General features: G+C 38.0%; 1 protein-coding gene and 1 pseudogene across 1 annotated transcript in view; one reads left to right on the top strand and one right to left on the bottom strand.

The window, feature by feature from the left end:
* Nucleotides 1-27612, bottom strand: part of ATP13A4 (ATPase 13A4) — a 118196-nt gene that overhangs the window by 36733 nt on the left and 53851 nt on the right. The window contains exons 6-17 of the mRNA XM_065942810.1: nucleotides 27277-27346; nucleotides 25417-25551; nucleotides 19453-19522; nucleotides 16315-16449; nucleotides 13469-13639; nucleotides 12462-12619; nucleotides 11665-11853; nucleotides 8703-8764; nucleotides 5075-5225; nucleotides 3238-3324; nucleotides 2855-3008; nucleotides 1593-1704 (exon numbers count right to left, since the gene is read on the bottom strand). Coding sequence (XP_065798882.1) covers nucleotides 1593-1704; nucleotides 2855-3008; nucleotides 3238-3324; nucleotides 5075-5225; nucleotides 8703-8764; nucleotides 11665-11853; nucleotides 12462-12619; nucleotides 13469-13639; nucleotides 16315-16449; nucleotides 19453-19522; nucleotides 25417-25551; nucleotides 27277-27346 — 1494 coding nt within the window. The remainder of the gene's footprint in view (nucleotides 1-1592; nucleotides 1705-2854; nucleotides 3009-3237; nucleotides 3325-5074; nucleotides 5226-8702; nucleotides 8765-11664; nucleotides 11854-12461; nucleotides 12620-13468; nucleotides 13640-16314; nucleotides 16450-19452; nucleotides 19523-25416; nucleotides 25552-27276; nucleotides 27347-27612) is intronic.
* Nucleotides 21685-23249, top strand: LOC136173292 (mortality factor 4-like protein 1 pseudogene; annotated as a pseudogene).

Genomic DNA, 27612 nt, shown 5'->3' with positions numbered 1-27612 from the left:
ATCCTCAGACAATCACTTTGCCTTCCTGCATTTCTTTTTCTTGCAGATGGTCTTGATCCCTGCCTCCTGTACAATGTCACAAACCTCTGTCCATAGATCTTCAGGTACTCTATCAGATCTAATCCCTTGAATCTGTTTGTCTCTTCCACTGTATACTGCCTCTAGAGGACATTTTGGAAACTTTTTAGGCATGCAAAATGTTACCCTGCATCCCACATGCCTTTTGAATATTTTATAGGATTCATGGACACTAAAAACATTCATGGATATATTGCAATAAGCAAATATAAAATTGTTTATACTTCCCTAAGTTCTGTCTTACATATAAACACAAAGTATTTTTTACATATTTTTAATATTGCATTGAGTTTTCCAGGAATATAATATATATTGAGAGGAAAGTGTTCTGTTATATTCAGTTTTACTAAGAATTTTTAGTCATTTCACAGAGTCACCTCATTGACAGTAAGACTGCCAGGGATACATGAGTCTCCAATGAATAAAACACCTGTATCAGCCTGCTTTCCTTCCTGTTACATGCCCAGTGATTCTACATACAGTGTAAGCAACATATTGTTTCATTTTGTTTTAATGGAGTTAACTGAGTATATATTGAACTATTTATTACTTTTTCTAAGGCATTATAATTTTTGCTATATAGGAGGGCATTATATTTCTTTTTTAAAGAGACTGTGCAGATCAAGTTACATATGAATTTTATTATCTTACATTAAGGGAAGTGATACCTAATAGTTATAGTAAGAGAGTGTTGAATCTGGCACGGTTGAAAACAATTACATTAGACCTCCCAAATTTAAAATCCTAAATAGCAAACTAAGCCTTGATTATCTCCATAGCAGTAACACCAATAGTGACTGATATAGAGTATTGGACATGACTTGAAAATGAAATAAATACCATTGCCTGAAAACAAGGGAAAATAAAACAACAAATAAATTTGAACTACTAATCACTCCAGTACATTTTAACTTTTGAGCATCCTGATTTTAATCTATCTATAACAAAGCTCTCTTTATAACAGCTTCTCTGAAATTTTTCTTGTTTTTCTATAAGAATTACCTAGATTATATGTTGGGTCCAAGCTATATTTATTTGTTTTACTAAGTTGTGTATTTTTTATCAAGATTTTTTTTCAGGCAAGTGTTATGCTTTCTAGCTTTCAACAAATTCACCAACTTTGACACAAAATAAAAATAATAAAACCTCCAAATAGCTAAGTAATGAAAAACAAAAAATAATTTAAAATCAAACTTATATTTGGTTCAAAATGAGAGCAGGACCACAATTTCAAACTCTGAAACATAGGTTATATTCATATATTTTGTTTCACAAAGCTGTACAACCATATTTTACAATTTTTACAGCTATTTCTGGTCAATTCTCCCAGTCAAGTTCACATCACCTTTGTGATTTAGCCAGGGCAGGAATGACTATATCCGCATTTACTAAGTTCAAGGACATTTTTTACATACAAATTCAGTAAGCTGTGTTGCTGAGTCCACTGCCCAGTCTGGTATATCTTCCCATGAAACCACTCTGCTTTACCAAAATTCTCCCCTCCACCCTCTTACCTCATCAAGGAAGAGATGTGGTGGTCCATTTCCAGCTTTTTATAGGCCAGTCCTATGACCCGGAAGCCCTGTGTCGTGTAAATCTGAAGTTCACTAACAAAACTAGTTGGTACTGTTCAGAAAATAACACAAGATTAGTGTGCAATATGAACTCAATTGGTCCTGGCGGAGAAATTCCTTGCAAACAGAACCAACACTTGCCCAATAAAACACACCTCTACAAAAGGTATGCAAACAAGTCAATGGGAACTTTAAATATTACTACTTTGTCATGGTTGACTTCTTGGGATCCAGTTAAGCAGAAGTGAAAAGGAAGTACTCAAAAGAAAAAAAAAAAAAAAGAATGAGGAAAGTGTATAATTCTTTTTCCTCCAGTTAAACCAACAAAAATTTATTGAGAGTCTACTATGGATCAGGCATTGTTTATGCAGAGATTGAACTGTAATCCCTGCTCTGAGGGTCTTTGTCTAGTAGGGTAACAGCCAGTAGACTAAGAGTACAATTGAATGAGACACTTGCTATGATCCAGGCAACTGGGCAGCACACTTTGGGAGCATTAGTGCATCATCTACCAGATGGGAGATGGTGGTCAGATGGAGAAGGAAAAGGGCATTTGGCTGAGAGAGCATCATGTACTCAGACATGGGGCCATGAGGCAGTAAACCTTGACAGTTCAGCTCAGGGGAAGCACAGGAGGTGAAGACAGGAGTAGTAAAGAAAATCTGGAAAATGTGATAGAAGTCAGATCATGAAGGCTTTAGATATGATTCTAAAGGAGTTTGAGATTATCCTGGAGTCTATGAGAAGCAACCAAAGAATGCAAATAGGAAATAACAATATAATTATGTTATGTGACAGAAAAAGATCTGTGCATAGTGTAAAGAATGAATCAGAGTAGGGCACATTGGGGAGGAGGAAGCCAATTCACTAAATATTGAAGTGATCCAGGAGAAGGATGATGAGGGCCTGAGCTGATGGAGTGACAGAGCCGTGGATTAGCAACTGACACGATTGAAGTGCTGAGAGAGAGACAGCAATCTAGAAAGAATCTTAAATTGGGGCCAGGGAGTAATACTTTCATTCACTAAATTAGAAAATACAGAGAGTGAGAAAGATAAGCTTGATTTTGGTAGTGAGTTTGGAATACCAATGCCTCATCAGATTGTGATGGCCAGTAGACAATTAGATTCGCCAGTCTAGTGCTAAAGGGACATATGTGGGTTGGAAATACAGATTTTCCTGTTGTAAGTCTGAGCACTTACCTGTCTCAGGTTGGCAAAAGCTGGCCACCCTCTCTGGTGCACCTTTCATGAATACCAGCTGGTCACCCCCCATCTCTTGGACAATGACTGTCATCCTCTGCAGCACTGATGAGAATGGGAACTGATGCAGGATTGCGATTCCTTCCACTGGGACCTGGTTGAGGGATGGGGATTGGAGATGGACATGCCACATAGCTTCTAGCTATGGGGAATTAGTTACTCCTCTCCCAGTCCTCAGTTCAGCAAATAAGGGAAACAAGGGCTCACCAACTTTCACACACAGAAATCAAAGAAGACACATTTCTGAACTTTCAAAATTGTGGGTCTCACAGGACTTTCCTTCTGAGTTGGGTGTTGTGGGGTAGGGAGCAGGCAAGGCTTACCTGACTGGATGTTCCACAGGGCTTAACAACCATGGCACATCCTGGCACTCCCTTGAGGTGGAAATCGTCCCCGGAAACCACCATTTCCTATTTCATACAGGATATTTCGTTGTAGAGATTTCTTTCCCGTTCATCCACTAATACTGTGCTCAAACCCTCCCCTTGAAAAAGTCCTCAGACCGTCTCAATGTATTCTCCCTCAGCTACATGGAGGTGAACCAGACTTTAATTCGCCACACACACACAAATAATGCATCTGAAATACTATGGAACTTGAAGGTCAGACACTTCTGAATTATTCACGCAATTTCTCCTGCTTTCTCTGCTGGAATTTGTGGCATAAAGGCTTTCTCCATTTCAGAGGGCTTAACTTGGAAGCACTGAGCATGAATAGCCAGTACCTTTTTGTCTTTCTTCTCCTGGTTCACTGTTGCTCCTGCTCTTTCCTCTGTCTAATTTGGATGGACGGTCTTCAGGGTACAGGAGGGCAGGGACTGTGATGTACATGGCTAACTTTTGGTAAACAGTAATTGCTATAATAATTATCCTAAATTATAGGCAAAGGAACCTTTTACCCAAAGATGCCATAATGCTTTATAACCATCTCTTGGAGTGGCAGAAAAAAAAAAAATCTCAGAGAGGAAATTATTACTCAGAGAGTAACCCAGAAAGGATAGAGAAAGTTAGATCAGACTGCTACAGATTCATGCCCTACACATGCATGCATGTGGTGGTTTATTTGCTAAGTCATATCGGACTCTGTGATCCCATGGACTATAGCCCACCAGGCTCCTCTGTCCATGGGATCTCCCAGGCAAGAACATTGGAATGGGTTACCATTTCCTTCTCCAGGGGATCTCCGGACCCACAGATTGAACCCGTGTCTCCTGCATTGCAGGCAGCATCTCTACCGACTGAGCCACAGAGAGGCCCCATTAATGCTGGAAGAGACCCTAAAGATTGTCTCTTTCAGTGAGGATTTTACACATGTTATTACACAGACCTGGAACTGAACCAGGTTACAGAGAGTGGAGCGGGCTGTGGCTAAGTAGGTGGGGACGCATGTTCCCTAAGCTGTACCTTTACTCCCCATCGGCTAGCTCAACCAGAGTAACTCCAATGATTTGTTTTGGGTAGGGTGCTTTTGAATAAAGTTTACTTTTAAGAAAAGATTCCAGCTTTTTTGTTTTCTTTCACAGGAACACTGCTGGTCTAGTTCAATCTCCTCATTTTAAAGTCATGGAAATCCCCAACAGTATAGATGACCTCATGAGGTCAAGGAGTCAGAGCAGAGCCAAGACGAGAACTGGGAGAGTCAGATACCTGGTCCTGAACAAGACCATTTGCTCTGAAACCCACTTCAGAGTATCAACAAAAGCTCTCATGGTGTTCTTTTTAGTGCCTAGTCTTAGAGACAAAATTATACTAAAGTTATAGAAATAAAACTCCTGGTAACAATGAATTACCCTAAGCACTGGGGAAGTGATGCTTCCTAATCCCCATGTTCTAGAAAACTTAGAAATCAGACATGGCTCATATTGTAGTTGAGAAGAGTTAGAACATAATTATATATTAATTATACTGAGACTATTGAGCTGGTAATAGATTCCAGGCACAGTACCAGGGATTTCTTAAATGCATCGTTCCATTTAATCCTCACAATGACCCCAATACAGAAATACATTGTACAGAGCAGAAAACAGTTTAGATGAGCCTGCCCCTCACTGCCACACGTAATCCATATTGGAGACCTCCAAGTACTGAAGAGCTGTGATAAAAGCTGGGTTGGCCTGGCCTTCAAGAAGCTTCTGAAGATCTCTGGAAAGCAGAGGCTTACCCAGGCAGTGGCCTCAAACATTTTGAGGTCCAGTGGGTCTCCCTGGATGGTCCCGTCAAGGAGGATCAGAGAGTGGCAGCTGGTCATGGCCGCACACAGTGGGCCCCACGGCAAACTCCTGCCTGAGGAAAAGCTGTGGATTTCCTGGAAACTAAAGGAGAAAAGGGAAAGGACCTTAGTCCTATTCCTCTATAGGCCAAAGTGAAGCTTCTGGAGGTAGCTATCTTTTAAAATAAAAATACAAGTCAATATGCTTTGTTGCATTACATACTCATTTCTAATCCCCTCAAATGAACAGTGTTTCATTCAGCCATCATCCTTACATGAGTTCAGTGAGTATGAGAAAGTTCCTGAGGCTCTTTCAAGCTCTTTCTTTCCTCTTTTCCCTACATCCCTCTCTGGCACAGATTTAAATCCAGAGGTATAGAAAGAGCTAGAAGTACCACCCTTAGTTCTAACTGCATCTACTCCCACCTGAACTTCTGGACCCACTATTTCCTATGCTGTGAGACAGAACAGGCTAGCTCATACTATAGCTTCTTGTGTATATATATATCCCCTTCAATCTATCCTTCAGGGCAGGGTTGTTTCTTCCATATCTCTCTTCAACATATCTGATGTTTGGTCGACAGCAGACAGTTGACAAATATAAAAGTAAATAAGAGAATGAGTTGGTTACTGGAGATCTGAAAGACTATAATGTTAAATAAATGAAAAAATTTTAAACATTTAGAAAAGGACACTGCATTTTCCTCTTCCACCCCGGCATCTAGGGTCTATATTGCAGGCACCATTTCCATCACTTCCTATAGAAAGTGGCCTCATTTAAAAATTTACCGAGATACAACTCAAATGTCACATGCAGGGTTCTTTCACTAATTCAGAATTGAAGCTACCAAATTTGGCCTTGGGCCTATGAAAGGATATCCTCTTATTGGTAAAACCCTTCTTACACGTGTTGCACAATAAGTGGTTTATAAAGCAGTCTGTCCTACTTGGAGAATCCTAAGTAGCAGAAGGTGTTTCCCAGATCGAGGCCAAATCTGTTTCTTGGAACCAGTCAGAATCCACTTGCCCATCCTCCTCCACATATCCACTTCTTTCAGACTTGTGGGCCAGCTTGGTTGTACACACTTTATTACTCCCTTCCTCTGGGGTTACATAGGAACCTCTAGCTGTGCCTCCAATATACAGTTTCCAGACCTCTGAACTTCCTAGTTACTCTTTCTTGGAAGAGTTTGTATTTTTCGCTTTTCGCCATAGTTTGTCTTAAAATTTGGTCTTCAGGATCAGACTATTATTTCTCATGATATGGACACTGTGTTTCCCTTGGTTTCGCTAGCCTTTTGTTCCTGAAAGCAGGTATGGCAGAATATTAACTCATAACCTAAGCCATTTTTCTTCCTGGCTTCCTCATTCAAGCTTCCTTAAGAGCTCAAAAACCTCTTGACTGATTACTGACCTTGTAGATGATGGTATCTATTATTATATCCTGAAAGTTCAAGCACCTCAGTGGTTACAATGTGTCCCTGGTATTTTAGTAAACAACTAAAAGGAAGCAATCACCATCAGGGATTAAAACAGGTTCTCAAGCTCACACTGTGAAGCAAATAGATCAGGAAAAAATAATCTTATTTTTAACACAGCACAAAAACTGTCTTCCATATGTAATTCTGAATACATAGTTCTATATTTCTGAGGATTGGGCTAGACTCTGATTTGTACAACAAATAAGTAGAATTCTCTGTCATCCCTGTCCTTGAAGTTTCATTTGAATGTTTATGATTTATCAAGATCAGGTAGTCAGGTAGATTTCCAATGGTTTTGAAGTACCTGGCACACTGGGAAGGCCCTCTTTGGAAAAGATAAGAATTATTAGAAATGACCTTACATTTTACAATAATATACTTAGTAGCTTTAAATCAAGTGTCAACTTCTTACTTAGAACTCAATCTGTTTTCTCTTATTCTACTAGTTAAATTTGCCATTTTTAAAAAAATTAATTGCTCTTTTAGTCACTTGGAGCCAACTTTGACCATTTGGAGAAAGGAAGGGACTGGGAAAGAGAGTGACAGGCTGAATTAATCCATCAGTAATCTAAATATTATATCAATTAGTTTTATTAAAATTGACAAGTCACTTTTAGAAACAGAAAGTTTTAAAAGTTTTGTGAATAAGATGATGCTAATTCAATAAGCAGAAGAGCATTCAAAAGATAACATACTTAGCACATTTTAGATAAACATTTATTGTGCATCTACTGTGCATGCCAATTATAGAGCTATATGACACTAAGGACAAATTTAACAAATAAGAAAAAGTGCTCTCTAAATCCTCACATATTTGGATAAATTCTTACACTTTTTATAGAAGCTGGAAGAGAAAAATACTAATAAACAAGACCGGCTATATATCCAAATCTATCTTTGAGAGGAAAAAAAACAAACTAGAAACTTTAACACTTACAACAGCCTTCTTCTATAGACTAAAATGGCTAGAAGCACCAGAATCAACTTTTTAACCCAGGAAATTGACTTTTGTCTTAATAGTATATTAATATGAAAATATATTAAATATATATAATTAAAATAAGTTATGGATAAGTCACATGCATTCGCATAATGCAGAAGAATCATGATATACCTTTTATGTATAAAATGCTTACATTGCAAGTATGAGAGGGAAACATTCTCATTAAAAAAACAAAACCTGAAATCAACTATTGTTGCTGTTGAGTTGCTAAGTCGTGTCTGACTCTTTGTGACCCCATGCACTATAATCTACCAGGCTTCTCTCTCCTTGGGATTTCCCAGGCAAGAATACTGGAGTGGGTTGCCATTTCCTTCTCCAGGGGATTTTCCTAACCCAGGGATTGAAGCCAGGTCTCCTGCATTGCAGGCAGATTCTTTACCATTTGAACCAAGAAATCAACTATTCCTCCATTTAAAAACAAGCAAACAAACTCAAAACCTGAATTTGTCAAATGTTCATGTTCAGATGAAACTGAAAGTTGTAATGGGAAGAAAAAGGAGGCTGTGAAACAAACTCAAATGGAGAGCCCCAGGAGAGGCACAAGCAATAAATCTTTACTACCTTGAGTTGAAAATTGTCAAAATGGAATCCTTTCTGGCCAGAAAAAGAGGAGTTTCCAGAAGCCAGAACTAGAATATAAAGGAAAATGAAGTACACTAGCTGTAGTTCCACAGATATTTCTTGTGCTGAAATTCGGTGTCTACAAGTCAGGGCCATGTTCTTCCTAGCACATGGAAAGGCTTCAGTTTGTGCTATGAACATTAACTCCTTGAAGGACAGTGTCCAGGTATTGCCCAAATGACGTACACTGGCCCCTGACTAATATGCTGATAACCAATCACACGTTAGCAAGATGAATGCAGTGTCGAAACTTGCCCTTCATTTCCTGGGTTCTGTGAGTATCCTGGGGCTGGGACAGGGGTGGAGGGAGGATGCACATTTTAGTGAGTTTGGAAATAGTGAAGAAAAATGAAGTTTGGCAATCACTCTGGCAATCACTGCTCACCAAAGCCAATGCCAGAATCTTTTCTTTATTTGTGTTCAGGAAAAAACTGGGAAAAAGGAAATGATAATGCATTTGGTCCCGAGTACTCACCCATTCCCGTCACAGGGCATGACTCCCCAGAGATCCAAGCCATCCCTTGTTAAGGTGCCTGTCTAAACAGAAACAAGAGCTCACTTTACTCTGAAGATTCAGCAGCCCATAGTGACACCAATAAGTTATGCTTTAACAGGAAAATGTATGTCAAAAACCCATGGTCAAGGTCAAGACTTTGAGGAGGGACACAATCAGGTGGGTATCTGGAGTCCTGGGTGGGAAGCTTTGATGAACTCACACAAGTTGTGGGACAAACTGGCACTTAATCTCTTTGAACTTTAGTGTTCTCAGAGATTAAGGGAAGAAAACAGTTACTGGCTACATATTTCAGAGACCTGTTTTGAGAATTTAATGAAAGACTGAATGGATGGGAGAGTCGTTGGTAAGCCTGCTCTAAGAGCTAAAATGTGCGTGTCCACTGACGTAGAGAGCAGACTTGTGGTTGCCAATGCGGAGGTGAGGTGAGGGGGGATGGATTGGCAGTTTGGGATCAGCAGATGCAAACTATTATATATAGGATGGATAAACAGAAGGTCCTACAGTACAGCACAGGCAACTATATTCAGTACCCTCTGATAAACCATAATGGAAAAGAATATGAAAAAGATTATATTTATATAACTCAGTCACTTTGGTGTACAGCAGAAATTAAACGCAGCATTGTAAATCAACTATACTTCAATAACTTAAAAAAAAATGGGTGAGTCCCAGCATTTATAGCAAAAGTTAAAAGTATGTCATCAGAAATAATAGAAGTATAATTTTTCACTGTTCTAAAGAAATAGTTTGCTATTTTGGCATATACTTGTTAAAAAGGTGCTTGCTAGTATTTCTCTTAGTGCAGTATAGTGATGAAGAGTTTGGACTGGCTTAAAACACCAGCTGTGTGACCTGGGTCAATTATTTAGTCCCCTAAACATCAGAGTCCTTATCTGTAATGTGGTCATAATCATATAGGGTGGTTGCGAAGATTAAATGAGATAATATAAAGTGTTGAATGTAATGTCTGCATAGAGTAAGAGCTGAGAATAATGAAAATTGTTCACAAGTATTACTTTTTATTCAAATTCATATCACAATTATCTTCCCCATTCCTGTTTCCCTTCCCAAGCGCAAGGATAATATGGTCCTAGAAATAGGACCTTCTGTGTGATGCTAGCTTGATCAAAAAATAACATTGACAAAGTGGCATGAACCATATTAACCTTCTGTTCCTTGTAGATCTCTCTGATATTCCAGTAACTATAAAATACAGCTCTGATCCCATTAAGTCTCTCCTATCCCAGACCTTCCCAGTACTGTTTAATGGGCATGGAGTTTCAATTGGGGAAAAGAGAATAAGTTCTAGAGATGGATAGTGGTGATGGCTGCATAGCAACGCAAAAGCACTTAAAGCCCCTTAAAAATGGTTAGCATGGTAAATTTTAGTTATAAAATCTTTTGCCACAATAAAAAATAAATAAATGGAAGGAAACAATAAAACAGAAGAAGAAAACACCTTCAATGAATGGCTCCCCCCTATCTAAAATGTATATAAAAATTTCTTAGCCAGATATTCCAGGTCTACAACACCCTTTCCTATCACTAAGGTTCTGCTCTGATCAAAGTCACTGTGTTCTCTCCTGACTCCATGCCCACATTCATATGACTATAATGTCTGCGAATTGTTTATCTTTAAAAAATTTCTTGTATGTATTATGACATTTGACATGCAAAAGGACTTTCTCTTTTTCAATTTATTTTTAATTGCCAAGACAGTGGTTTACATTAGCTTATAAATAACATATAAGTTTTGCCAACATTATACTTCTATTTCAGTGTACTCACCACCACAATTTTAATTTAGGAAACCCTTCTGATGGAGAGACTGCCTCCTTGGAGCTAGCCAATTCTTAGAGATATCCAGGGTTGCCTTTGATATGCAAACTAACCAGTCAGGAGTCATACTTTCCCTATCTGGCCACACTCCCCTGGAAACACCACCCCAGGGCAAGCTACTAGACAACTAGAGATCAATACTACAGACCAAAACCCATCAAAATCATTCCAAATAGCTAGTTGTCATCTATGTACCCTGCCTGTCTTATCTTTCCTGCAGAAACTCCTTCATAAAGGTCATAACCTGAGCACTCCCCTCAAACCGCCTTTCCTTCCTGATCAAAATCTGGCATGCCATCTCTGGCCCTGCCTGTAGGACACACCTCTTCTGTCGGGGAACTGTAACATTAAATGCATTTTTCAATGGCGTTTTCTGCCAGCAGCCACTTAGTCACCTTTATAAATTAAGACACGGGTACAAAACAGCCCTTCATTTCCATTTTACACTCCTATAGCTTCCACCTTCATACCAGCATGTGTATACAGATGAAAAGAACATATTCAGGAGAAGGCAGAATAAGAGGCTAGTTGGGAGTAACTGGTATGGGATCAAGGATTATTTTTAAGCAATTTACTGCAGATGGAAAACTACAGAAAAGAAAGATTTCCTGGGGATTTATTTTAACCCAGTCTCTTTGTAAGAGACAGCTAAATAAACGTTTTCTTTTTTATTCATTCATTAATTGAATGAATACTTATTGAACACTGACTATACGCCAGGCAATAATCCTAGCATTAGGGATACAGTAGTAACCATAGTAAAAGGTTTAAATTTTGTATGACGGTTTTGACTATAGAGGGACAGAATGTTATTTTAATTCATTGTGATTCATAGAATATTGGAGCTGGAAGAACCCTAAAAGGTTCACCTACTCAGTCCCTACTCTCCCTTCTCTAAACCCTAGAATCTGAGATCAAGAGATGTATCTGTCCTGGATGACATATCCAATCAGAGATAAAAAGAAATCAGGTACCCAGTACCCACATCCAAAGTTTCCTGCCTCACAAGAATGTAAAGCACCTGTGCATGAGGATAATGATGATAAAAACACCGCTGAGGGTGATGATGAAACACACATACCTTGTCAAAGCAGACCAGATTTAATTGTCCACATACGTTGATCCTCTGGGGGCTAATGCAGAAGATGCCTCTCTTCTTGAGCCTCCTCTGGGCATACATAATGCCTGTGGTCAGAGCAGCTGGCAGAGCAGGAGGAACTGCAATTGTGATGACATCAAGGGCTTTCTTCACTACCTCCCCGGGAGTTTCCTGGGAGGACAAAGTTAGCTATTACAGATAAATCAATTGTGAACATGTTAATGCGTATGACTCTTTCCCTCCTCTTTATTTTCTATTTTGGGTCAGAGTTCTAGAAATTATATGAGCTGGCCAAATGTGGTTTAAAGAGAATGAACACATTTATTGGCTCTCTCTATATTTTGCCAAAATGTAACGGAAAAGTCTGTAACAATTCATACTGCTACCAGCAGACAACAATGTACCAGTTTGCCATGATCTTATCAACACTGGTTTTTATTTAAAATTCCTCATTTAACAGCTATAAAATACTACATTATTGGAATAAACATATTCTCAAATTGAAGATGAAAAGATAGAGTAAGGCAAAATCTAAGAGTAGAGGCATGTTCCTATCTCTATAAACACAGTGTTTTATCCCACTAGATCCGATGGCTGTTATGGAGCTTGGTGATCAAATGCTTATATTGGGGATCTGGGAATATATAGGCAGGTTTCAGTGTTTGGCTTTGTTTTCCCAGATTTGAAAACCACTCCTTAGATTAAGGTCAACAGGCGAATAAGAGACACTATATAAATGAGTGTACGCACACTGTAGTCAAAGGATAAACGCAGCTTACCCCACTGAGCACATAGATGCACAAAGTGTAGATCATCCCAATGGTGGCCGTCCCTACGAGGCACAGGAGGAACCTGATGGCGTCCCTGTAGAGCTTAAAATTCATTGGCTTGGGGTAGAGAATGGATCTCACGAGGTCTCCCTTTGCGGTGTTGAATCCTGAAGCAGTAAACACACACCTCACGCTCTCAGGATGACAAATCCTTCTGCTACTGCTCTTCTAATCCTCAACAGGCCCTTGGCTTCCTCTAGAGAAACTTAAACAGTGCTTAAGCCCCAACACAATTAAAGGATGATTGGCAAAATACCTAAATGCTAGAATGAATATATCCTAGCTCTTTCAAAGCCTATTCCCCTCTGGCTTTCCTTCCTTATATTTCTCATTTCAGTGCATCCCAGAGATAGTAAAGCACCCTATGGGGGCAGAGCACAGCTTTTCCAAATATAGTTTCATTTTAAGGAAAGGATCTGTAAGTGTGCACACATATACACATGTGTATGTGTGCACACACACATAGAGAACACTTGAATTTAAATGGTCCAGTAAATACAGATGGATTCAACTTTTAATACTTTTTATCATCAAGTTCTCAATTTCTAGTCCTGCATGGAAAAAACGTGGGATTTGTCCTTTGGGTTTGAAAACCTAAGTTCTAGGTACTGCTTTGTCAGCAACTGGCTGTTTGATTTTTTTTAAGAAAAACTTTACCTGAATTGTGCGGGCTCCAGCCTATTCATGTACAAAGTGAGGCATCTTTGTTCCACTAATTTGATATGTGGAAATAGTTTATAAATTACAAAGCACGTGAATGATATTTATTGTCACCAGTGTTATTGTTCTTACTAAAAGGTATATGCCATAGTTAAATTCACATTTTAAATATCTTTATTTACATATATGGGGTTTGTCACCTAAAGACTCATCCTTACCTAATTCATTTAAAGCACTAGATAAACAGAGTGAAAATATTTCAAGAAAATAATAAAATGCAGGAGATGCTAACTAACCTGTCTGCAGCACCACTGCTTTCGCGGTGTTGGAGCAGGCGCCCTTGGCCTGGATGACCTCCGTCCCACAGAAGAGGACGTGCCGCTTGTACTCTCCCTCACCCTGTCTTCTCCAGGGCACCGAGCCTTCCATCTTAGGTAATGCAGTTTTAGTGACTGGAATACTTTCTCCTACAGAAAACAAGCATCTCAGTTTGTGAGGTGGGAGACCTTCATTCATTTAAATCATGTATTCACCAACCCATCACATGCCAGGCATTTTTTGTGAGCTTGTCACGTAGCAGGAACAACCTTTGGTATAGACGATATAAGGAGAAACAGTTCTTGTGTTTAAGAAGTTTGTGGTCCAGAGAGGGAGACAGCCATTAAAAAAATTAAGTAAAATGTTATGTTAGAAATACCCTAAGTCTTATAAAATTAGACAGGGATGCTGAAATAGATTGGAAACAACCATTTAGGGAATAGCAAGTTGTGCAATCTAGAATGCAGGGTCTGGGGAGTAAGGGGTCATGAGAGCTATGTAGGAGCCAAAGCTCGGAGGCTCCTGTATACACACACTTGAGCATTTAAATGTCTTTCTATAGGCACTGGTGGCAGGAGAGAAATAGGTATTTTGTTGTTCGATTCAGGAGCGTACCATCACATTTATGTACAAGACAGTGTATTCGGTCTTCAATACAGGGAATGAATTGGAAGACTGATGAGGTTGCACACTCATACAGTTGGGAAACCATTGCAAGGGACCCAGTTCAAGAAGACAAGATCTGAACTATGGCAGCTGACAGTAGGAGTAGGAAAGAAGCACTGGTTTTGAGAAATAAGAAAGTGAGCAGCTACAAAACTTGGGGAGATTTTTATATTGGTAGATCACAGCAACAGAGGAATTTTAAGTGGCTTCCTGATTTCTGACTTGAAAGAATGAGCAGAGGGTGGGTATTAAATATTAACATACAGATTGTTGGAATCCTTATAGGAGGAAGGAGGAATTGCCTTTTGGTCTCTGAGTTGAAGATGACTTGTGGAAGGACCACAGTGAGTTGCTCTGTAGGCAGTTAGATATTTATTCGGGTCCTGAGCTCAGGGGAGAGGTCTCGACTGGAGATATTTAGTCACATTTCATCACCCTATAGACAATAATTACAGCTATGGGAAGAGACAAGATTATTTAGGGATCACATGAAAGATGAAAACAAAAAAAAAAATCAAAGAATCCTCAACAGCTTCAGAAATCGAAGAGGTGGAGGAAATGCAGCCACACAGGACACTGAAGAGTATTAGTCAGGAAGAGATAGTGCTGTCTGGGAAGGTTAGAGAGAAGTGTTTTCAGAAGGAAGAGGTGGTCAGAATAGTCAAATGCAGCAAGTCGGCTAAAAAGATGAGAAATTTAAAGAATCCATTGGATTTGCCAATTGAAACTTTAGTGACTTTCGCCAGTGTCCTGGGCAGGGCAGATTTCAGTGGATTGAAGTGCTAATACAAGGTGGTGAATGAATTGTGAAAGTAAATAATAGGGACTGTTCTGAGAAAGCTCGTTAAAATCCTCTACCTCCGTTCACAGAAAGGATAATATAAAGTCAGGGGTATGTCCCAGTATACTAGAGCTGCTTTCATTAGGAGAATGATATTCGGTATTATAAAAGTCAGAGTACAAAGGGGTTTTTATCAAATCTATGGATTCCTTAGAAAAAGAAACCTGACCTGTCACATCGTTTTTGTTTTTGTTTTTTTTGTAAGTTCACACAGGAGGGGACTGTGTGCTGCTGTCTGCATTTCACGCCTTCCCAGTCCGCCAGGAGAAATAGTTTGATTTGGACTTTAATGGGAATCACAGTACATCAATATATTTACAGCCTCCAATTCCATCTCTGAAAAAGCATTTGTGATTCTTACAGAAAGGCTGTAACATCTCCTCATAAGTGCATATGTGAGTGAGAACTCAAAGCACTGTGACCTTGAGCAAGACCTTCTCTCTGAAACTCAGCTCCCATATCCCTGATATGATATCTCTCCCAACTCCAGCATGCAATTGAAAAATGAAATCTAGGAACTTCCCTGGTGGTTCAGTGGTTAAGAATCCACTTTATAATGCAGGTGATGTGGGTACAATCACTGGTTGGGAAATTAAGGTCCTACATGCCTATTGGCAACTAAGACCATGTGCCACAAAGATCCAGCAAGACCCAACAAAACATCCCATGTGCCACAACTAAGACCCAGTAAAGCCAATAAATAAATAAATCAATAAGTAAAGCCAATAAATAAGTAAATCAATAAATAATAAATAAATATTTATTCATTTAAAATTATAATAAATAACAATGAAAATTAAAAATGAAACACAATTATTCAAAAATATCCAGTGTGCATTTTCAAGGTAGGATTTTTGTCAAATTCTGCATCAACTACTTTTCAACATTTTCAAACCAAGCTAGAAAAAATGAACTTGACCTGGGGCAGGAAGGGTGTTTCAGGATGTCATTAATGGTTTTCAAACAATCTGTGTTTATCTGAAGATACATTTTATAGAAAAACACTAAACATAAAAGCCACAGGTGATTCTGAAACATCAAATGACCTTTAAATTTCTTTAAATCTTTAAAATGATAGGATTGCAATAATCTTTTTGCAGGAAAGAAATGCTAAACACTCAAAAAGTTAGGACTGTTATCAAACCTAGCATATAGAAATCAGCTTTAATTTGAACTCTCAGGTCTGTCCAGTGCAGGACTATTAGTAAGATTTATGAGAGTAGGAAGGCCCCATAGCAGCCGCGTGCTCTGCCATTATCATTCAGGAGAAACCTGGGAGAACCAGCAGAGGCTGTATGTGAGGAGATAGAATTGTACCTGTCAGCATGCCTTCATTCACCACACAGCTGCCATCAATCAGAATGGCATCACATGGCATTTGCACTTTGTTCCCCATCAGAATTAATAGATCTCCAGGTACCAGGAAGCGTGATTCTAGCTCCTGGACTCCAGCTGAAAAGTGTGAGGAGACAAAGTTGAGTCAGGTTTTTTCCCACAAAAACACAGTCCAACATCTATCTAAATTGGAAATCAATGAAAATGCAACCAAAGTATATATAAAAAGGAAGCAATTCCGCAACATTAACTCTAAATCTGCAAACAATAAGAAAAAAGGGAATACATTATATTACATAAAATAAAGACCTTTGTGTGGCAATAAAAAATAAATAGGCAGAGAAAAAACTAATGACAAATTCAAAGAACATGTTTGAAACTTACATTGCAGACAAAAGATTAATATTACTAATAAAAAAAGAGTTTGAGAAAAAAAAAGATGTAAAGCAAATGACTGTATAGCAAAATTGCTGGATATGTTACCATATAACTCACATGCAAACAGACACACACATACATACTACAAGCGGCATGGTGTTTGAAAGGATATTTACTCTGATTCATAGTAAGAAAATTGAAAAATATATCCTTCCTTTCTGCCTTCTGTCCTTCTTTCTGACCTTTCTTTATTTCTTATCTTCCTTATTCAGTCCCAAAGCTACAAGCAGTTAAGCAAGACAGACATCCATGCAGGGGGCTGGGTAAAGGGGGGTAGGGGTGGTAGACCATTCCACATGGTGAAGCCTTAACTGGATGAGTGGGTGCTTACGTGGCTGGGTGCAGTGTCAGAGCCCAAGGAGGGAGACAAGATCCCCATAGTGGCAGTGGTCTGGTTTGAGATATTGGAGTCCGGCCAGGGTGAGAAAGGCAGGATTGATACTATAAGTTGATACAATGAGGCTGAAGAGAGACAGGTTTCTCACTGAAGAAAGGAAGTTATAAGAAACAGAAATAAAATCAGAATGAACTTTGTGGTACTGGACTGGAATTGGAAATGATAGTGTAAATGGATGATTTTCAACAGATAGATGGTAAAATAACACAGATGTGCATGTGTATGTATATAAGAATATATGCAAATATATTTGCTTGCCTTTTTCTATATGTAGTTTCTCTAATTCTGTTCTCTGAGAGGAGTTGTGAGCAGTGAAAATCCAATAATGAAAAAGAATGTAAAAGGCTACACACTGAGAACTATAAGACAAGACTGAGAAAAATCAAAGAAGATTAAATGGAGAGATAGCATGTCCACAGGTCATAAGACCCAGATTTGTTAACATACCAATTTTTCACCAATTGATCTAAAGATTCAACACAATCTCAGTTAAACTTTTAGCATGGTTTTTTTTTTTTTTTTTTTTTTTGGTAGAAATTGGCAAGCTGATTCTAAGAATCATATGGAAATGCAAAGAGCCCTATATTACCAAAACAATCCTGAAAGAGAACAAAGTTGGAGGACTAATATTATTCTATTTTAAGACTTATACAGTCACGTTATGTGGAATGAATATAAAGACAGGTAAATATTAGAATAGTAGAATAGGATGAATAGGATAAAGAGTCCAGATAGATCCATTCAGGTACAGGAAACTGATTTTTGACAGAAGTGCAAAGACAATTTAGTGAAGAAAGAACTGCCTTTTCAATACATGGTATTAGGACATTTTGGATATATGTTTGCAAAAAATGAACTTCAATCCAAAAGCAACCCTCAAAATAAAGTAGAGACCTAAATGTAAAACTTAAAACTATTATACCTCTAGAAGACATCGTGGAAAGTCTTGATGACCTTAAATTAGGCAAAGATGTCTTAGATGACACAAATACGTGATCCACTAAAGAAAAAAATCAACAAACTAGACTTTAACAAAAGTAAAAAACATCTACCCTTTTAAGACACCATGAAGGGAATGAAAAGATAAGTTACATACTGAGATTAAATACTTGCAAATTATATCTGAAAAAAGACTTGCATCCAGAATGTAGAAAGAACTCTCACAATTTAATAATAAGAAAACAGTCTAATAAAAAGATTTGAATGGACACTTCACCAAAGATATAAAAGTAGCAAATAAGCACTTGAAAATGTGCTCAATGCCATTAGTCATTAGGAAAATGCAAATTAAAACAACAATGAGATACTAGCACTCACCTATTGAAGTGATTAAAATGAAAAAGACTGACCATACTGAGTAATGGCAAGAAAATGAAGCAACTGGAACTCTTACACACTGCTGGTGGGAATGCACAATGGCACAACCACTTCTGAAAACAGTTCTGCAGTTGCTTTAAAAGTTAAATATTTATTTGTCATATGATTCAATCATTCTACAATCAGGTATTTTCCCATAAGAAATGAAAGTGCATGTCCATAGAAAGAATTGAATCCAAACATTCAAGCAGAATTATTTGTAATAGTCCCAAAGTGGAAATAACTCAAATTTCCATCAACAACTAAATGCATTCACTAACTGGTCTACGTGGACAAAGGAATTCACTTATAAATAAGAATAAGCTATTGATGTTGTTTTAAAGAATGGATGAACTTCAAAATTATTATGAACTTGGTTCTCCGCAAAATTAAACCCAAGATATACTTTAAAAGTTGATGATGGAAAGGAAAGCCTGGCATGCTGTAGTTCATGGGGTCGCAAAGAGTCAGACATGACTGCACGACTGAACTGAACTGATACTTTACAAGACAAAAATGCATACTGTGCAGTACCATTTATAAAATATCCTGAACATGCAAAGTGGTTGCCTGAGGGTGGGGATGCACAGTAAGAAGTTGGAGGGAATATTACAAACAGGCACGAGACAACTTTTAGAGGTGATGGACAGTCATTATCTTTACTGTGGTGATAGTTCATGAGGAGGTACAATGTCCAAACCTACCAAATTGTATAATTCAAATATTAATATGTTCAGTTTATGGTATGTCAATTTTACTCCCCATTTTTTAAAGTGAAAAAAAAATGTCAAATTCCTTAGCCCTTTAAGTAATTGCACAGCAAAACAGACATATGAAAATAAGAGTAGTAGGGAAAATCAGAAATAAAAATTTAAATCCCTTTCTGATTTCACATGGACAACACATAGATCTAAAATGAAGTGACTTACCATTTTTCCCATATATAGAGACTGTAATGTTATTATGTGCTTCAACTAAACGGTGGAGCTTTACAGATTGCTGAAAAAGAAGAACAGACAATAGGAAAAAAGCCTTTTCTATTTTAGGATAGGGCCCAGATAATAGCCAGTAAAGTGTCAGCCTTCTTTAAAGATGGAGCCAACTGAATGTATGCTTTGTAAACAAGACTGAGTAGCCTGCTACTCAACTGAAAAAGCATCCAACTTGTGGTGGTCTTCATCCAGTGATAAGAAGCATGTGTTGCTTAGTAGAAAGAAATTTCCCAACATGCTCTGCCCACTCAAAAGAACTTTGATCATTCAAGATTTATGTTTATACCTAAATAGCTTCAAGAACCAAGCATTATTTCAGCTTTGGGTCATCCTACAGCAGAATTCCTAATTTAACTTCATAAGGAGTTTAATGGTTCCTGTTCTTTCCTCATTGTATTTTATATACTTTAATATATAAGATATATGGGACATTGACAGTGAATAAATAAGAGCAGGCAAAAATAGTAATATAACTATATTTGATTTCACATTTATTAGGAAACTATTGTGTGAAAGACCTTTCACATGGTTCTGGGGATTAAAAAGTCCCAATCATTTGATCTTTTCATTTTTTTCCTGATTTTGTTATTTAAGACACTCCTTCAATCTCCTAGCTTCAAATCATGTACAGATTTGATTAATATGTCCTAAGAATAGTCAACAGAATAATATAAGGTGAAAAGTTTTCTGCTATTAATCTATTATTTTATGTATTTATGCAGTCATTCCACATTTATTGAATAATCCTTATGCTAAGAGATAGCAGTAGAATGGTCAACAAAGCAGAATGATTCTTACCATCAAGAAATTTACAACCTACTGGGTAAATACATTTAATCAAATAATCACACACATAAATATATTGCTATGATCAACAATAAAATGGAAAAAGTAAAGCATTTTTGAAGCATTTATAGCTAATGAACCAAAAGAAATCTTAGTGACATTGAAACAAATAGATTGTTGAACTATGAGTTTCAAATTCAAAAGAGATATTTGGACTGGAAATATATACATAAATTTGAAAGTCATTAGCATATGCTTTCAGAATTCATTAGTATACAATATAAGAATAGTGAAGACCCAGTTGTACTCTCATGAAAAGACCATCAAGACACCATTATTAATAATAGCAATAAAGCTAGGTAGAAAATAATGTAATTATGCTCCCTCTTACCTAGGAAAGAAAAACAAAATATATGTATATTCCAAAAAAATTTTTGGAAGAAGCACAAGAAGTTAATAAAAGAGGTTGCACAAGTGGAGGGATGGAGGAAGTGGAAGTCTTTAAGTGGTAAACATCTTCATATTGTTTTGGTTTTGAGGCATCCGTATTTTGAAAAGCCAGGTAGAGGAGGATGAACTATAAAAAGAGATTTCCCTAGTGATCTAGTGGTTCAGACTCCTCACTTTCACTGCATAGGCACAGGTTCAATTCCTGGTCAAGGAAGTTCCTCATGCTGAAAGGAGCAGCCAAAAATAAAAAAAAAAAGAGGCAGGGGTGGGGGGCTGGTGGGGGTGGAGAATGGAAGAACATCTAGAGAAGTGGAGAGTGTGTTGTCAGTAGTTAACAGAGTCAAATGCAATTGAAAGGTTTAGTGAAATCTACACTTTGGAAAAAGAATTCACTGTTGCAAGGGAATCATAAAATCTGCAAACTAATGACCAGCCACCCAATAAAAATTAATGAGGGATATGAATACAGTTCACAGCAAAAGAAAAACAAACATCTTAAAATGAAAAAAAAGCTCAACTATCAATGGAAAACATGCTATTAAAGTAGAAGAATTCTACTTTCACTTATAGTGGCAAAAATGAGGAAAACACTCATCTACTCTTGGGGGAATATTAGTATTACTTGTTTAAGACACATTTAACAATTTCTACTTGGAGTAGGCAATGGCACCCCACTCCAGTACTCTTGCCTGGAAAATCCCATGGACGGAGGAGCCTGGTAGGCTGCAGTCCATGGGGTCACGAAGAGTCAGATATGACTGAGTGACTTCACTTTCACTTTTCACTTTTATGCATTGGAGAAGGAAATGGCAGCCCACTCCAGTGTTCTCTCCTGGCGAATCCCAGGGATGGGGTCGCACAGAGTCAGACACGACTGAAGTGACTTAGCAGCAGCAGCAGCAACAACGTCTACTAAAATAATATACAGAGGCGGGGTGGGAGAAGGAGGAGGCGGCGGTGGTGAATCTTTTATAAATGGCGCCGAAGCAGGACCCGAAGCCTAAATTCCAGGAGGGTGAGAGAGTGCTGTGCTTTCATGGGCCTCTTCTGTATGAAGCAAAGTGTGTAAAAGTTGCCATAAAGGATAAACAGGTCAAATACTTCATCCATTACAGTGGTTGGAATAAAAATTGGGATGAATGGGTTCCAGAAAGCAGAGTACTCAAATACGTGGATACCAATTTACAAAAACAGAGAGAACTTCAAAAAGCCAATCAGGAACAATATGCAGAGGGGAAGATGCGAGGGGCTGCCCCTGGAAAGAAGACTGCTGGGCTACAACAAAAAAATATTGAAGTGAAGACAAAAAAGAACAAACAAAAGACACCTGGAAATGGAGATGGTGGCAGCACTAGTGATACACCTCAGCCTCCTCGCAAGAAAAGGGCTCGAGTAGATCCTACTGTTGGAAATGAGGAAACATTTATGAGCAGAGTTGAAGGTAAAGTCAAGATTCCTGAAGAACTGAAACCATGGCTTGTTGATGACTGGGACTTAATTACCCGGCAAAAACAGCTCGTCTATCTTCCCGCCAAGAAGAACGTGGATTCCATCCTAGAGGATTATGCAACTTATAAGAAATCGCGAGGAAACACAGATAATAAGGAGTATGCAGTCAATGAGGTTGTGGCCGGGATAAAGGAATACTTCAATGTGATGTTGGGCACTCAACTGCTCTACAAATTTGAGAGGCCGCAGGACGCTGAGATCCTTGCGGACCACCCTGATGCACCCATGTCCCAGGTGTATGGGGTGCCACATCTCCTGAGACTGTTTGTACGAATTGGAGCAATGTTGGCCTATACACCTCTGGATGAGAAGAGCCTTGCTTTATTACTGAATTATCTTCACGATTTCCTAAAATACCTGGCAAAGAACTCTGCAACTTTGTTTAGTGCCAGTGATTATGAAGTGGCTCCCCCTGAGTACCATCGGAAAGCAGTGTGAGGCGCGTGCACCCACCCATGTTTGATCTCTGTAAACACCTTTTTGTTTCTTAGTCCTTCTCTTGTACAAACAATGTACTTTGGAAATGTTCGTGTATAACAAAATTGATGTTTGTTTTCTGTTTGATTTTAAACAGAGAAAATAAAAGGAGTTACAGCTCCTTTTCTTTCCTTTTTTTCATTTCAAAGTTGCTACCAGTGTATTCAGTGATGGACAACAGAGAGACATACTGTAGAGTGTTTTATTGCTTCATTGACAAAGCTGCTTTTGAACGCTGGTGGTTTCTATTCCTTTGACACTACGCACTTTTATAATATGTGTTAATGCTATATGACAGAATGCTCTGATTCCTAGTGCCAAAGGTTCAATTCAGTGTATATAACTGAACACTCATCCATTTGTGCTCCCCCCTTTTTTTTTATGGTGCTTAAAGTAAAGAGCCCATCCTTTGCGAGTCATCCATCCATGTTGTTCCTTAGGCATTTTATCTTTGCTGAGATTGTTGAAGAACGGTGGCTTGTTTCATGGTTTTTGTATTTGTGTCTAACGCACGTTTTAACATGATAGATGCAATGCATTGTGTAGCTACAGTTTTCTGGAAAAGTTAATCTTTTATAAATTGTTTTTCAGATCCTCAATAAATTTTTTCTTTAAATTTCAAAAAATAAAATAAAATAATATATAGCTTATGATTAAATAGTTCTAGTTTCAAATATAGAAAATCCATATCTCCTTATTAACAGATACATTATACACACATTTATATGTGATATAAATTACACATATTTGTGATTTATACATATTTGTAAACACACATATACATTGATGTGTGAAAACATATATGTGCAAATATCCTCAATGTATCAGTGTTTTACCAGCAAAAAACTAGGAATAATCTAAATATCCATCAATATGACTGGCTTCAAAATTATGATATGTTTAGAGAAAGTATATTTGTGCAGATATGGAAAGATATTTAAGACATATTAGGTGAAAGATATTTAAGATATATAAGGTGAAAATTCCAAGGGTATAACAGTATATATAATACACTTCCATTTGCACAAAACAAATTAATGTATATGTGTTTAACAGTGCTGGAAGTATGTAAAACATCTGATCCCAGTGAATGCCTCTTAAAAGGAGACCCAAACACTGAAAGAACTAAGGTAGGAGGAGTATTTACTCCTCATTTACAGTTTTGTTCTGTATGAATTTTTTTATTGCATTCATGTGTTTTTCCTTCTGTTAAGAAACAACACCACCACCTAATTTAAAGAAAAGTATTGTCCTTTAATTTTAAAGTTATTTTAGGATAATAGTGGTGACCTCAACAATAGTTGTTTGAATGGAATTACAAGAAAGGAAGCCAGCTCAGTATGGGTGAGACATGAGAAAAGATGAGTAAATGATGAAAGAAGCAAAATGAGCTCAGTTAGTTTTGCTTCGAAGGGAGAAAAGAGGGAGTCATAGCTTAAGTCTGAGGTACGGTCAAAAAAAGGGATTTTTTCATTTGGTTCTTTTTCTTTTTTTAAGTTGGGAAATACTTGAGCATGTTTAAGTGCTGATGGAGAAACATGAGCTTGTTTAAATGCTGTCTTGAAATTCCTATCTTATGGTTTCCATCTTTGTGAAAAAAGCAATGAAACAGAATATTAGCTGAGTTAGAGGAAAGGTAGAATGTGAATAGTTAGGCATCTTAGAAACTTGAATGAAGGTTTGGTCTGAAACTTTAATTTCAGAGAATTGGAGAGCATGTTGACTAGAGAAAGCTTGCCCAGATGAGATCAATATTCATGGATTTATAACACAGTCAAACAACCTGTACTGTGTGATATTTTTTCCCAACAGCACCTCGATCCTCTGGTACAGGTACAAGGAAAACCAAGAGTTGTATTGGGGTATTGACAAATGAGTACCAACTCAACACAAAGAGTAAAGATACTAAACATTGCTTGGTGGCTATGGTTTAGTCACCAAGTCATGTCCATCTCATTGAGACCCCATGGACTGTAGCCCGCCAGGCCGCTCTGCCCATGGAATTTCCCAGGCAAGAATACTGGAGCTGGTTGCCATTTCCTTTTCAGGGGTCTTCCTGACCTAGTCCAGTGTCCTGCATTGCAGGCAAATATTTTACCGACTAAGCCACAGAAGTCCCTATTAAACAATAAAGACTCCTCTATCTCCACCATCTTTAAGATCCATCAGTATTCTGTATATATTTTTTCACTTATTTTTAATTCATAAATATACACATATTATAGTAAAACTTAATAAACTAAACAGAGGGGAAAAATAACTTGAAAGGTTAGGGATTGAGATGTGAAGGAATGGAACGAACTAGTACTTGTTGAGCATCAGCAAATGTGCTAGATATTTACAAATGTGGTCTCATTTGCTATGAGGTGAGCAGTGACTTCTTTCAGGTGGCTCAGCAGTTAAGTATCTGCCTGCAGTGCAAGACACCTGGGTTTGATCCCTGGGTTGGGAATATACCCTGGAGAAAGCAATGGCAACATACTCCAGTATTCTTGACTGGAAAATCCCATGGACCAGGAGCCTGGTGGGCTCCAAAGTCCATGGGGTCGCAAAACAGACACAACTGAGCACACACATGGTGGGCAATGACTATTTCCCCATTATACTCTTTTCTAACAAAATTTCAACCTAGTCAGAATTCTTCCTTTTTGAGACTGTAGCGTTAGTGGTTAAACTCACCTCTCTGAGATCATATACAGTCAAAGCGATGGAAATGATGGACATGATTATGATGGCAAAAGCATACTCCTTATAGTCTTCACTAAACCACAGACAGACACTGAAGAGTTGAAATACATAAAATGGATTTAAAACCTATTGATAGACATAAAAACAGGAAGACAAAGGAGATATTTAGGCTTTACATTGGCTATTCATTGGCTTTTTGGTTATCATAATCATCTCCACGACACAAATTATCCCATAAAATATTCTTATTCTATTTATGCAGCAATTACCATGTGCTAGATATTGCACTAAGCAACTTGACCTGAATTTACTCATTTAATTCCCATAATTATCTCATTAAAACAGAAGTCATTACTTATCTCCATGGTAAAGATGAAGAAACAGAGCCTTAGATACTGAGAAATTGCCCAATGTCACAAGCAGTATCCTAGACCAGGACATGAACCCAGACGATCTGGCCCCAGAGCAACTTACTTTCAATCACCACTGCACCTTATTAATTTACAAAGTATCATCTCATGTTTCCTCATGTTGACCATGACAACTGTCCTTTGAGGAGTACAAAATATCATGGCTTCCCTGGTGGCTCAGATGGTAAAGAATCTGCCTGCAATGCAGGAGACCTGGGTTTGATCCCTGGGTCAGGAAGATCCCCTGGAGAAGGGAATGGCAACCCACTCCAGTGTTTTTGCCTGGAGAATTCCATGGACAGAAGAGCCTTGCGGGCTACGGTCCATGGGGGTTGCATAGAGTTGGACGAGACTGAGTGACTAACACATTCTATGTCTATTATATGTATGTAGTAGTAGAATCATGTCCAGTTTACATTTACTGGCCTTCAGAAGAGTGAAGTAGTAGGTCAGGTTTACAGAGTTTAAATTCTTTCTAGTTTACTGTCCTTCTCCATGACAAACATTGTCATATCTGAAGCCTTTCAAATACTTTATTGTGTGAGTTGAAGACTAAATTTTCTCATAAATAGAGAGGCAAGCTGAAGGGATAATCTGTAGCTGAGCATCTAGAACACTATGGGAGAAAGTAGGGATTTAACTCCAACAGTTGTGATCCTGCTTGGGTTAAAAACATTTTGTGCCCTTACTCAAATTCCTTCTAGTTGATTTTCATCTTTCTAAAACAGAAATCATAATCTTTGCCTCTGGTTAGGGAATAAGCACACAGAAACTTTTCTTATGAGTTTCTTCTGCTTTCATTCATGCCTTAAAGCTTGCTAAAAATTATTGAGAAAGAAGCTGGGGTTTAGTAAGCCCATTTTAAGGCAAGGAGGAGCACAGATCATGTGCAGGAGGGGATCCAGGGTATAGCTGTATAGTTACAGTGTCAATAATCACTGTAAAATGAAAAATAAGCCCAGGGATAGCGTCAAAGAGAAAAAATTCAAGGAAGTAAATGATGGTCAAATCTTTCTTTCCCTCCCCCCCACACACTGAGATCAATAGAACTAATAAGGCTGAACAAATGCTTTTCTCTTACAATTTTAGGTGCTGAGGAAATTGTGTATGCTGCCCATAAGAAAGGAATTGAGTTGGTTAAGTTTTTATTATTATTACAGCGTCACAAAGATGAGACAGGAGATAAAAGCATAGGATTAAAAAGGAAACAGAGAATGGAAATCCTGTGTTCACTGAGTCATTAAAGGGTAAGTAGACACATGAGCATCCTATCTTATGCTATAACAGTCAATGTATATGTAAAAGAAAGAGTAGGGATGGGAATATGCTTAGCATTCTTTAAAAATAGTCCAAAGTATGGTTACCATTGACAAATAACATTCCTGATAATTTGACTAGAACCAAACTTTTCTAACCAGCACCAAGAGAAAATACTGATTACCTCCTTAATGAGCAGCTTCCAAATGGGCGTGATTTCAACATCGATAGTATTTGGCCCACATATTAACCTCCTGTGGGGAGAGATCACAGAACACTCAGTCACTACTAATAAAAATAAATGATTTCTCATCTATTGATAAAAAGGTCTGTTCCATGTTCCATTCTTTCTCACTTGTCAGATCAATATACACCTCCCTTATAACATAATATCTCCATCTTTCTCAAAATAACTGGAGAAGGGGAGGGTTTCCAGGTGAAAACCAATAAACATGATCCTATTACATTTATTGAACTAGACTCTTCATGAAGTTTAAATTTTTCCCTGATGGTAATTTGG

The sequence above is a fragment of the Muntiacus reevesi genome, chromosome 8 (genome assembly GCF_963930625.1).
Source record: "Muntiacus reevesi chromosome 8, mMunRee1.1, whole genome shotgun sequence".
NCBI lineage: Eukaryota > Metazoa > Chordata > Mammalia > Artiodactyla > Cervidae > Muntiacus > Muntiacus reevesi.
Note: the sequence above shows the minus strand (reverse complement) of the source record. Positions and strands in the feature narration are given on the sequence as shown.